This window comes from Lepus europaeus, chromosome 7 (genome assembly GCF_033115175.1).
Source record: "Lepus europaeus isolate LE1 chromosome 7, mLepTim1.pri, whole genome shotgun sequence".
NCBI lineage: Eukaryota > Metazoa > Chordata > Mammalia > Lagomorpha > Leporidae > Lepus > Lepus europaeus.
In genome coordinates, this window is record NC_084833.1 from 17456617 (window position 1) to 17469050 (window position 12434).

The window sequence follows — 12434 nt, forward strand, 5'->3', positions numbered from 1 at the left end:
AGAAGAATTGAGAGGAACCTATAATATAATGTGCCTTACTTTTAAAAAAGTGGCCAGATGGAAACTTTGTTGTGAAATTGGTCATTGCCTGTTTTCTGACACTTTCTCCTGTAGACTGAAAAGATGCTAGTATAAAGCAAAATGTTAAGTGCTTTATAATTGTAATGCACCTTGAAAAATTTGAAGCCCTGGAGAAGAACTAGCTAGTAAAGCCTTTTCATGGTGGTTTTAGAAATAATTCCTTCCTTCCTAAGATTTATTTGACAATGTTACAGAGAGAGGTGAGAGAGAGAGAGAGCTTCCATCTGCTGGTTCACTTCCCAGGTGGCCGTAATGACCAGGGCTGGGCCAGGTGGAAGTCAGGAGCCTGGACCTCTGTTCCTGTCTGTTGTGTAGCTGGCAGGAGCCCAAACACTTGAACCATCTTCTGCTTTCCTAGGGAAAGTAGCAGGGAGCTGGATTGGAAGTATAGTAGCAGAACTCATACCTGCACTCAAGGGATGCTGGCATTGTTGGTGGTAGCTTAACCCGCTATGGCACAGTGCCAGGCCTAGGGTTTGGACACTTTCTGCTTCACATTAATATTTCTTTCTGTAATCATGAATAAGCATTTATTGGGTAACGGTACATTCTGGAGCATGGAGTACAACACTCAACTTTGATGGGGAAATGTTAAATGCTTCCTGTTCTACAAGGTTTTAAATCCTGATAATATAGTCCTGGCTGTTCTTGCTACGCACAAGTGTTTAAATGTTGATCAGCAGTTAATTTACACTCTAATTTTATGATCATGTTCTTTGTAGGCAGAATTACGAGCCTTGGAGGAAGGAGATGGTAGTGTATCAGGGTCTAGTCCACGTTCTGATATCAGCCAACCAGCATCTCAAGATGGAATGCGTAGACTTATGTCTAAAAGAGGAAAATGGAAGATGTTTGTTCGAGCTACCAGTCCAGAATCCACAAGCCGGAGTTCTAGTAAGACTGGACGAGAGACTCCTGAAAATGGTGAAACTGGTAATTTGAATTTCACATTAAATTGTAAAGTTGAAAGATATACAGGGGAAACCCTTTGTTCCCTTTTTTTACTTCTTCAGCAAAAAGAGGGACGATACCAATTTTTTCCTTTTGTGGAAGTGCTGAGAAAGGAGTTGGCTTCTACTTCTACTTTTTCCTGTTGCATCTCTAGTAGAGGAGTAAGCTTGAGAGTCTGGTATTCGTTGGGTCATTTATTCATAACTGAGAAGGGATTACTTTTTCCTGTAGAGGAGAAAACAAAATGAGCTGCCACCCCCACCCCCTTTATTGCTTGCCATAAAAATTTCCTTGACCTCTGTAGGGCTCTTGACATCTCCTTTGCTTACCAGTTCTAGTTATTAAGCAAGAGACCAGGGAGTACTACCTCTGGCAGGCCAAGCCTCATTTCTGCTCTTTGTGTACAAGTTGCCCAGCCTGTGTGTGGTGCCTAGTTGCTCCTGTCACGAAGACCCAAGTCATGTTTTCCAGAGTAAAGTGAAGCAAGGCCATCTTGTGTTTTCCAGTCTGTTATTAGAGAGCTCTGAAGAAAGCTAGTATGTAGTCTCCATTTGATCGCAGTACTGTGTGGTTGAAAGTGAGCAGTAAGATTCGAATGCCATACAGTTGAGTACGTCTAGCAGAAGACACTGCATAGATTATGGTAAAAAAAGAGAAACATAGGTAATTAAAAATGTAGATGTTTGAATTTTTTCTTTAATCAACAGTATAGAAGCACATGAAGGAAACTCCTTTTTTAAAAAAATACTTATTTATTTATTTGGAAGAGTTACAGACAGAGACAGACCTTCCATCTGCTAGTTTACCCCTCAGATAGTGGCCACAGCCAGGGCTGGGCTAGGCCAAAGGTGAGTCTAGGTCTCCCACCTGGGTAGCAGGCTGCTTTTCCCATGCTATTTGCAGGGAGTTGGATCAGAAGTGGAGCAGCATGGCCTGGGAAAGCAGTAGCCCCTGCACCCACGTGGGAGACCCAGAAGAAGCTCCTGGCTCCTGGCTTTTGGTCGGTGCAGCACCGGCTGTTGTGGCCAATTGGGGAGTGAACCAGCGGATGGAAGACTTCTCTCTCTCTCTCTGCCTCTCTTCTCTCTATGTAACTCTGACTTTCAAATAAAATAAATTAATTCTTTAAAAAAAAAAAAAAAAGCAGTAGCAGGAACACAAACCAGCACCCATGTTGAATGCTGGTGTTGTAGACTTTACCTGCTATGCCTCAACTCTGGCCCTATGAAGGAAAATTCTAAGACTATTTTCTCCTTATTTTCTTTTCTTTTTTTTTTTTTTTTTGACAGGCAGAGTGGACAGTGAGAGAGAGAGATAGAGAGAAAGGTCTTCCTTTTTGCCGTTGGTTCACCCTCCAATGGCCACCGCGGCTGGTGCTGTTCCGAAGGCAGGAGCCAGGTGCTTCTCCTGGTCTCCCATGCAGGTGCAGGGCCCAAGCACTTGGGCCATCCTCCACTGCACTCCCGGCCACAGCAGAGCTGGCCTGGAAGAGGGGCAACCGGGACAGAATCCGGCACCCCAACTGGGACTAGAACCCGGTGTGCCGGCGCCGCAAGGCTAAGGATTAGCTTGTTGAGCCACGGTGCCGGCCTATTTTCTACCCCTGTGATCTATTTTCTTTATCCTTTATAAACATATATCCATTCAGGCTTTTCCATTTGAAATTTTTTTTCTTCCTTTGAATATTTGGTACTGCTTCAAGTTTTGTACCTCTGGTAGCTCCCCCTGGGCCCCTGCTCTAGGCTTACTGTGTCACCCCTTTTCTTCCTTTCATACTTTTGTAGTTGTGAATATTCATGCATGTGACAAGTTTACCATATATGAGATTGTATTATATAGATTGTTACCCAACTTAATTGTTTTTAACCATTTTGTGGTATATTTATGCTTTTTAATGCTTCCCTCATTATGAGGTGGATGTTTAAATTGTGTCCATGTTTTACTAAGTATTATTATTTGAGAGATAGAGTTACAGAGAGGTAGAGACAGAGAGATCTTTCATCCAGTGATATAAACCCAAGTGGCTGTAATGGCTGGCGCTGGACCGCTCTGAAGCCAGGAGCTTCCTCAGGATCTCTCACATAAGGGCAGGAGCCCAAGGACTTGGGCCATCTTCTGCTTTACCAAGCCAAAAACAGAGAGCTGGACCACAAGAGGAACAGCTGGGACATGAACTGGTGCCCTATGGGATGCTGGCACCACAGGTGGAGGCTTAGCCTACTACGCCACAGTGCATTTACATTATCAAAAAAACTCCTACAGGCCACTTAGATAATCCATCAAGATAGAATGGATAAATTGTGATGTATAAGGGTACTTCAAAAAGTTGTTGGAAAAAGAATTAAAAGATTATTTTGGGGGCCTGTGTTGTGGTGTAGCAGGTAAGACTGCTGCCTGCAGTGCCAGTATCCCATGTGGACGCGGGTTTGAGACCTGGCTGCTCTATTTCCTTTTTTTTTTTTTTTTTAAGATTTATTTATTTTTATTTCAAAGTCAGTTACACAGGGAGAGGAAAGGCAGAGAGAGACAGAGAGGTCTTCCATCCAGTGGTTCACTTCCCAACTGGCCGCAGTGCCCGGAGCTGCGCCGATCCAAAGCCAGGAGCCAGGAGCTTCTTCTGGGTCTCCCACGCGAGTGCAGGGGCCCAAGGACTTGGACCATCTTCTTTCCCAAGCCATAGCAGAGAGTTGGATCGGAAGAGGAGTAGCCGGGACTCGAACCGGCACCTTTATGGGATTCCAGCGCTTCAGGCCAGGGCTTTAACCCGCTGCGCCACAGCGCCGGCCAACAGAGGTGTTTGTTTGTTTTTTTAAAGATTTAATTATTTGAAAGGTAGACTTACAGAGAGGCAGAGGCACAGAGAGAAATAGATACCTTCCTTCCAGTGGTTTATTCCCTAGATGGCTGGAACGGCTAGAACTGCACCAATTCAAAGCCAGCAGCTTCTCCTGGGTCTCCCTCATGGTTGCAGGTGCCCAAGGACTTGGGCCATCTTCCATGGCTTGCCCATGCCATAGCAGAGAGCTGGATCAGAAGTGGAGCAGCTGGGACTCGATATGACACGATATGGTATGCTGGCACTGCAGGTGGTGGCTTTACCGGCTATGCCACAGCGCTGACCCCCATACAGGGTCTTAGATTGGAATACTGAGCTGCAGTGAAAAACAATAATGAACCTTAATTATTCCTTACATTAACATTGATTAATTTCTAAAACAGTATTGAGGGCCTGGTGCTGTGCGGATTAATGTCCTAGCCTGTACTGCCGGTATCCCATATGGGCACTGGTTTGAATCTTGGCTGCTCCACTTCCCATCCATCCAGCTCCCTGCTAATGTACCTGGGAAAGCAGTAGAGAATGGTCCAAGTCCTTAGGCCCCACACCCACGTGGGAGATCCGGAAAAAGCTCCTGGATCCTACCTAGCTTTGAATCGGCTCAACTCCGGCCATTGCGGCCACTTGGGGAGTGAACCATCCATTGATGGAAGCACTCTCTCTCTGTCTCTGTAACTCTGACTTTCAAATAAATGAATAAATCTTTAAAAAAATAAAAAAACGACAGTGGAGCAGGTGGGTCATGAATTTGTACCCATGTGGATGCAGGCGTTACAGGCTGTGGCTTTACTACTGAACCGCCCTGTATTCCAAATTCTCACTACCAAAAGGCATCACCACCAGTCCAAGGAAGGAAGGTATCAGGTGGTTTACAATTAATGTGTTCTAATTTTTGAGAAGTTGATTTTCTACTCCCACCCCCAATTTGTAAAAACTCCTTAAATATCCCAGATCTGATGTCTTGCTTTTGTAAATAATTGCAGTCAATGTTTTGGAAGAAAAGATTAGAAATGACGGCACAAAGAAAGGGAAAGTAGAAACTACAGGTATTGTGATAAAATAGTAACTTTCATTCATAGACAAATTTCAAGAAATGTGTTTATAAAGTATTTTTGGTTTTATGAAGACAGGCTGGCAAATTAAAAGGCTTCAGAGAATCTTTGCTGGGGAAAGAAAATGTATATGAGGGGGTGGCACTGTGGCATAGCAGGTTAAGCCACTGCCTGCAGTGCTGGCATCCCATATGGGTGCTGGTTCAAGACCCAGCCACTCCACTTCTGAACCAGCTCTCTGCTATGGCTTGGGAAAGCAGTGGATGATGGCCCAAGTCCTTGGGCCCCTGCACCCGAATAGGAGACCTGGAGGAAGTTCCGGGCTCGTGGCTTCACATTGGCACAGCTCCGGCTGTTGAGGCCAGTTGAGGAGTGAACCATCAGATGGAAGACCTCTCTCTTTCTGCCTCTCGTTCTCTCTGTGTAACTGACTATCAAATACACACACACACACATACATATATATGAAAGAAAGAAAATGTGTATGGGACTATATTTTTCTTGATCTTTTGGTTTAATTGCATTTTTTTTTTTGCAGCAGTTTGTGTTGAAAATTCAGAAAAAATAGATGAAAATTCAGACAAAGAGATGGAAATAGAAGAATCTTCAGAGAAGATAAAAGTACAAACAGCACCTAAAGCAGAAGAAGAACAGGATTTGAAAGTATGTGTATTAGATCACGTAATGGAATTTCACAAATATTTTTTTAAAAGGCGAGCCATTAAAATACTTTGTATTACTAAGTAGTAGAAATAACTTTTACTATCTCTAAACCTAAAACTTTTGCTTGGTTAGGTTGAAATGGTCATTTTTAAGGCTTAAATGACTAATACTGATTTGATGCTGAAAATAAATTCTAACTGCTTATCACTATCAAGTTAATCTTCCATTGAAATCAAATAGCTTATCAGTATTATAATGACTTCTCCACCTAGGAAGTACTAAAGAAACTTTTTTTGTTTGTTTATAAGATTTATTTGTTTGAAGAGCAGATCTTTAATCCACTGGTTCACTCCCCAAATGGCTGTGTCAGCTGGGGCTGGGCCAGGCCTAATCCAGGAGGTCTCCCATGTGAGTGAGTACAGGGGCCCAAATATTTGGGCCATCTTCCATTACTTTCGCAGGCACATTAGCAGGGAGCTAGATTGGAAGTGGAGCAACTGGGACTTGAAGCAGCCCCCATCTGCGATGCCACTGTCAATAGGCAGTGGCTTAACCTGCTCCACCACAGCGCCCGCCCCTGAAGAAACTAAAAGTCACAGATTTAATCACTGTGTGAAGTGCTTGTTTTTATACAAAGCCACATTTATTTCCAATTGCATTTCTTTTTTAAAGATACATTTATTTGAAAGGCAGAGTGGTGGAGAGAGAAGAGAAGCAGGATCTTCATCTACTGGTTCATTCCCCCAGATGGCTGCAACAGCCAGGGTTTTACCAGGCTGAAGCCAGTAGCATAGAACTCTATCCGGGTCTCTCACGTGGATAGCAGGGGCCCAGGTACTTTGTCCACCATCTGCTGCTTTCCCAGGTGCATTAGCAGAGAGCTGGTTGGGAAGTAGAGCAGCTGGGACTCAAACCAGCATTTGCATTGGATGCTGGGTTTATAAGTGGCGGCTTAACCTGGTGTACCACAATGTGAGCTCCTCCAGTTGCATCGCTAATGTAATATCCTGGGGAGGGTTGGACCAAGTAAGTATTGACCATTTAAATATAGTCTGTTGAAAAACCCCTTGTATTCTTCAGGCCGGTGCCGCGGCTCAATAGGCTAATCCTCTGCCTGCGGCGCCGGCACACCGGGTTCTAGTCCCAGTCGGGGCGCCGCATTCTGTCCCAGTTGCCTCTCTTCCAGGCCAGCTCTCTGCTGTGGCCAGGGAGTGCAGTGGAGGATGGCCCAAGTGCTTCGGCCTTGCACCTGCATGGGAGACCAGGAGAAGCACCTGGCTCCTGCCTTCGGATCAGCTTGGTGCGCCGGCCGCAGCGGCCATTGGAGGGTGAACCAATGGTAAAAGGAAGACCTTTCTCCCTGTCTCTCTCTCTCACTGTCCACTCTGCCTGTCAAAAAAAAAAAAAAAAAGAAAAGAAAAACTCCTGGTATTCTTCTAGTTAGTATACAACCATGAAGGAGGGACTGGAAGAATTAATTTTGTTTCAGGCTATATTTTGTGGCTAATATAAACCATTGATGGATAAATAACAGCTTTATATAAGATTGGGAGTTATTTGGGATATTTTTAGATGTTTTATTTTGTTTGACAAATACGCAGATATTTCCCATATGGTTCTTCATTTCCCAAATGTATACAACAGCTAGCATTACATTAGACCAAAGCCAGGAGCCAGGAACTCAGTCTCATGGCAGGGACCCAAGTACTTGAGCCATTACCTGCTGCTTGGAATTAGGACTGGACCCAGGCACTCCAGTGTGGGATATAGGCATCCCAAATGACATCTTAACTGCTGTGCCAGATGACCGCCCTATTTTTTTCCATCTTTAAGTATAATTCATGAGTAAAAATAGAGTATATTTGGTATTTACAATGCAGTGTTTTATTATATGTATACATTTCAGTAGGTTATCTAGTACCTCACATAGTTTTCCTTTTTGCGTGTGGGGTGAGGACATGTAACATTGATACTCTTTAACAAATTTCAAATATACAATGATACAGCATTAGTAACTGTAGTCAGCATAGTATACTGTAGTTCTCCAGAACTTCCTTTATAACTGAGCTTGTATACTTCAGCCCACATCTCCCCATTATCCTTCTTTAGCACCTGGCAACCACCATTCTAGTTCTGCCATCTCTTTCTATGAGTTTTACGAAGATTAAAATCTACTTTAACTATCGAATGCCATGTTTTATCAGAATGAATTATGATGGTGTGATTAGATGTGCATTTTATTTTTACAATCCATTTGTCATTATCACTTTATGTGAGTTTTAAAATATATTTTAAAACTTCTATTTTTTTTTTTTTTGGGACAGGCAGAGTGGATAGTGAGAGAGAGAGAGAGACAGAGAGAAAGGTCTTCCTTTTTGCCGTTGGTTCACCCTCCAATGGCCACTGCGGCCGGCTCATCGCACTGATCTGAAGCCAGGAACCAGGTGCTTATCCTGGTCTCCCATGCAAGTGCAGGGCCCAAGCACTTGGGCCATCCTCCACTGCCTTCCCGGGCCATAGCAGAGAGCTGGCCTGGAAGAGGGACAACCGGGATAGAATCCGGTGCCCTAACCGGGACTAGAACCCGGTGTGCCGGTGCCGCAAGGCAGAGGATTAGCCTGTTAAGCTACGGCGCTGGCCAAAACTTCTAATTTTTTAAAATTTATTTTGCTTATTTGAAAGGGGAGAGAGAGAGATCCTTCATCCTCTGGTTCAGCCTCCAAATTGCCACAACAGCTGGGTTTGGACCAGACTGAGGCCAGGAGCTTTATCTGGGTCTGTCACAAGACAGAAGGATCCTAAGTACTTGGGCCATCTTCTGCTTTCCCAGGCACTTTTAGCAGGGAGCTGGACCAGAGGAGAAGTCAGAACTTGAACTGATACCCATATGGGATGCTGGTGCTGCTGCAGTCAGCAGCTTAACTTGCCACACACTGGCCCCCTAATTTTAATTTTTTTTTTTTTTTTGACAGGCAGAGTGGACAGTGAGAGAGAGACAGAGAGCTGGCCTGGAAGAGGGGCAACCGGGACAGGATCAGTTCCCCGACCGGGACTAGAACCCGGTGTGCCGGCGCCGCAAGGCGGAGGATTAGCCTAGTGAGCCACGGCGCTGGCCCCTAATTTTAATTTTTGAAATATACTTGAGGGGCCGCCACTTTGGTGTAGGTGTTAAAAGCCGCATGCAAGGGAGGCATCCTGTGTGGGCATTGGCTCGAGTCCCAGCTGCTCAACTTCCCACCCAGCTCTCTGCTATGGCCTGGGAAAGCAGTAGAGGATGGCCCAAGTATTTGGGCCCATGCACCTGTATGGGAAGACCTGGAGGAGGCTTCTGGCTCCTGGCTCGGATAGGCACAGCTTTGGCCATTGTGGCCAGTTGGGGAGTGGACCAGCTAATGGAAGGGCTCTCGCTCATTCGCTCGCTCGCTTGCTCTCTCTCTCTCTCTCTCTCTCTGCCTTGCCTTTTCTCTCTGTGTAACTCTGACTTTCAAATAAACAAATAAATCTTTAAAAAATATATATATATATTTGAAAGGCAAAGTGATACGGAAAGATACACACATGGGTGCAAACACAAGAGACAGCACTTCCATCTACTGGTTTACTTCCCAAATAAAGTCAGGGTTAGGCCAAGTTAAAACCAGGAACCAGAAACTCAGTCTGACTCTTCCATGTGGCATGGAGAGACTCAAGTACTTGTGTACTGCCTGCCAGAGTATGTGTTAGCAGGAAGCTGAAATCAGAAGTGGAATCAGGACTCAGATCTCCAGTAAAGCATGCAAGCGTCTCAGGAGACATCTTAACTGCTGTGCCAAATCCCGCCTGCTAATTTTTATCTCCTACGTGACTAGATGCAGCTATTTGAGGAAAACTGTTTATAGGCTGACTTATATTTATAGCATATATAGCATTAAATGAAGAAATTTACATGGTACAGAAAATATTATTGATTTTAATTTTCCTTTTTTTTTTTCTTTCTTTGCAGTTTCAGATTGGAGAACTGGCAAATACCCTGATGAGTAAATTTGAGTTCTTAGGCATTAATAGACAGTCCATCTCCAACTTTCATGTACTACTTTTACAGACTGAGGTAATTTAATCGTTTTTGGTATGAATAGCCAATGTTTTAATGAAATGCTGTGTGACTGGAATCTTGTTTACATTTTAGTCCTACATTAAAGATGTTCACTGATGTATATTTGAACTACTAACCCAGGAAATAAAACTACAATACCTAAGTACAGTATAATGATACAAATAGATAATGACAGATTTGAAATATTTTTATATAATAGTATGCTTGTGAAAAGCATGGATATTAACACCTACAGATTTTTTTTTAAGGTTTATCTATTTGAAAGTAAGATATCTCCTATCCCCTGGATCATCCCCTAAATGGATACAATGGCCAGTGCTGGCCAGGCTGAAGCCAGGAGCCTGGAGTTTGTTCATGTTTCCCGCCTGGGTGTCAGGGCCCAAATACTTTGGGCCATCTGCTGCTGCTTTTCTCAGGCCTTCAATAAGGAGCTAGTTGGAAGTGGAGCATCTGGGACACAAACTGGTACCCATAACGGGATGCTGGTCTCGCAGGCAGAGGCTTTACCCACTACATCACAACACGGGCCCCTAGATTTTTTTCTTTTCTTTTTTTTTTTTTTAATTTGACAGAGTTAGACAGAGAGAGACAGAGAGAAAGGTCTTCCTTCCGTTGGTTCACTCCCCTAGTGGCCGCTAGGGCTGTTGCTGCGCCGATCAGATGCCAGGTGCTTCCTCCCAGTCTCCCATGTGGGTGCAGGGCCCAAGCACTTGGGCCATCCTCCGCTGCACTCCCTGGCCACAGCAGAGAACTGGACTGGAAGAGGAGCAACCGGGATAGTACCTGGCATCCCAAATGGGACTAGAACCCGGGGTGCAAGTGCCACAGGCGGAGGATTAGCCTAGTGAGCCACAGCGCCGGCCCCCTAGGTTTTTTTCAAACACAGTTGTATTCATCTGGTAATATGTAATGTTGAAAGTACTTTTAATAGTTTAAACATCATGCCGGCGCCGTGGCTTAACGGGCTAATCCTCCGCCTTGCGGCGCTGGCACACGGGGTTCTAGTCCCGGTTGGGGCGCCGGATTCTATCCCGGTTGCCCCTCTTCCAGGCCAGCTCTCTGCCATGGCCCGGGAAGGCAGTGGAGGATGGCCCAAGTGCTTGGGCCCTGCACTTGCATGGGAGACCAGGAGAAGCACCTGGTTCCTGGCTTCGGATCAGCACGATGCGCCGGCCGCAGTGGCCATTGGAGGGTGAACCAACGGCAAAAAGGAAGACCTTTCTCCCTGTCTCTCTCTCACTATCCACTCTGCTTGTCAAAAAAAATAGTTTAAACATCATAAACCCACTTAAAAAGAAAATTTCTGAGTCCTATTTGTAAGCTGTGTACTTTATGAAATGGCAGGGTAGGATTAGATAAGCAACTGCTGTGGGAAGCTGGCTGATTTCTTTAAGAACTGAACCTTTCACTTTGAATCCTAACAATACTGAACTGAGTGAACCATCTGTCCTTCTCCCCCAGAAGTAACAAGTAAAAATTACTGGAGAGCCAAATTCAATAAAGTCCAAAGTAGGGAAGACAAAACCACTGCTGCCCATTTTCAGAGGTCCTTGAGAGTTAGCAGAGTGGAAATACGTTGCAGGCAGCTTCATTTTCCAGAGTCTGCAGTGGAAGTGTTTTTATGAAACTGAGATGGGATTTTCCTCTTTTAGTCTCCTTTCCTTCTGCCAGAGAATAACAATATGATTTTGCAATATAAAGCTTAAGTCCCTTTCACTTCTGTCTCCTGACTGACTTCTCTGTCTGATTGTAGACTCGAATTGCAGACTGGCGGGAAGGGGCTCTTAATGGAAACTACCTTAAACGAAAACTCCAGGATGCAGCAGAACAACTAAAACAGTATGAAATAAACGCCACACCTAAAGGCTGGTCCTGCCACTGGGACAGGTACGCACTCTTCTCCCCTTTTCACCTTTCACCTTTGACATCTCAGACATGATTTGTGATCACCACCACCTGAGGACATGACAGCCTGTCTGGAGACTGAGAGCAGCTGCAGTTAGCGGTGCTGGGCAGGCAAAGCACCGCCAGCCCAGAGCTTGGCCAGCCACACATTGGAGAAACAAAGCAATGTTTACAGTGTTCCATGTAACGGATTTTTTCCCAAGATTGGACAAAGCCGGTTTTACTCTCCAGAGTGTGCACAGAGTAGGGCGGGCTTGGGGGTTAAGCGCATGCGAGAGCTCTGTGCGCTTTACAGGACCTCTGGAAGCAACTACTCCTGATTAACCTCGGTGAAGTTAAGGAAAACTTCGTGGCTGAAGATGTGAATGAAGAACAAGATTACTATCCTCTGCCAGCAGGTCAGATGAAAACATTTCTTTTTATATTTGGCTTTTCTTGATTTTTTTTTTCGTTATTTGAAATCTTTGCTCTTTTATTTTTCAGCTCCCAGATCCTCTCCCTCTCTTTAGCTTTCACTGTGTTTGATACCAAGAATATGAAATGTGAATTCCACGGTCCAAGAGGGGAAGAGTCAACTTTCACAAACTTCGTTGTTCTCTTCTTTGGAAGGGAAATTAGTGTTCTAGGCGATTGAGTCCCTTCATTAATGAAACTTGAAACCCTGTTATGCATTGGCAAAAAACAAAAACAAAAAAAAGAAAGATGTTTCAAAGTCTTGTGTTGGAGTGAGAGGGCTCAGGGCTGTATTCACAGAGCTGCTGGCAGTGCAAATAGCTTTGAATTATCCTGGGTTCTCCATCCTCAATTGTCAAAGCTCTTTGTTGCCTTTGTGAATAGCAGTCCATTAAGAAGA

General features: G+C 44.6%; 1 protein-coding gene across 3 annotated transcripts in view; it reads left to right on the forward strand.

Annotated features, from left to right (window-relative positions):
* FNBP4 (formin binding protein 4) overlaps positions 1-12434 on the forward strand; it is a 47654-nt gene that overhangs the window by 15182 nt on the left and 20038 nt on the right. For 2 of the 3 annotated variants that reach the window (XM_062196151.1, XM_062196153.1), the window contains exons 8-11: positions 804-1014; positions 5459-5583; positions 9566-9670; positions 11430-11563. In XM_062196151.1, coding sequence (XP_062052135.1) covers positions 804-1014; positions 5459-5583; positions 9566-9670; positions 11430-11563 — 575 coding nt within the window. The remainder of the gene's footprint in view (positions 1-803; positions 1015-5458; positions 5584-9565; positions 9671-11429; positions 11564-12434) is intronic. The other variant, XM_062196152.1, reaches the window with a different exon arrangement.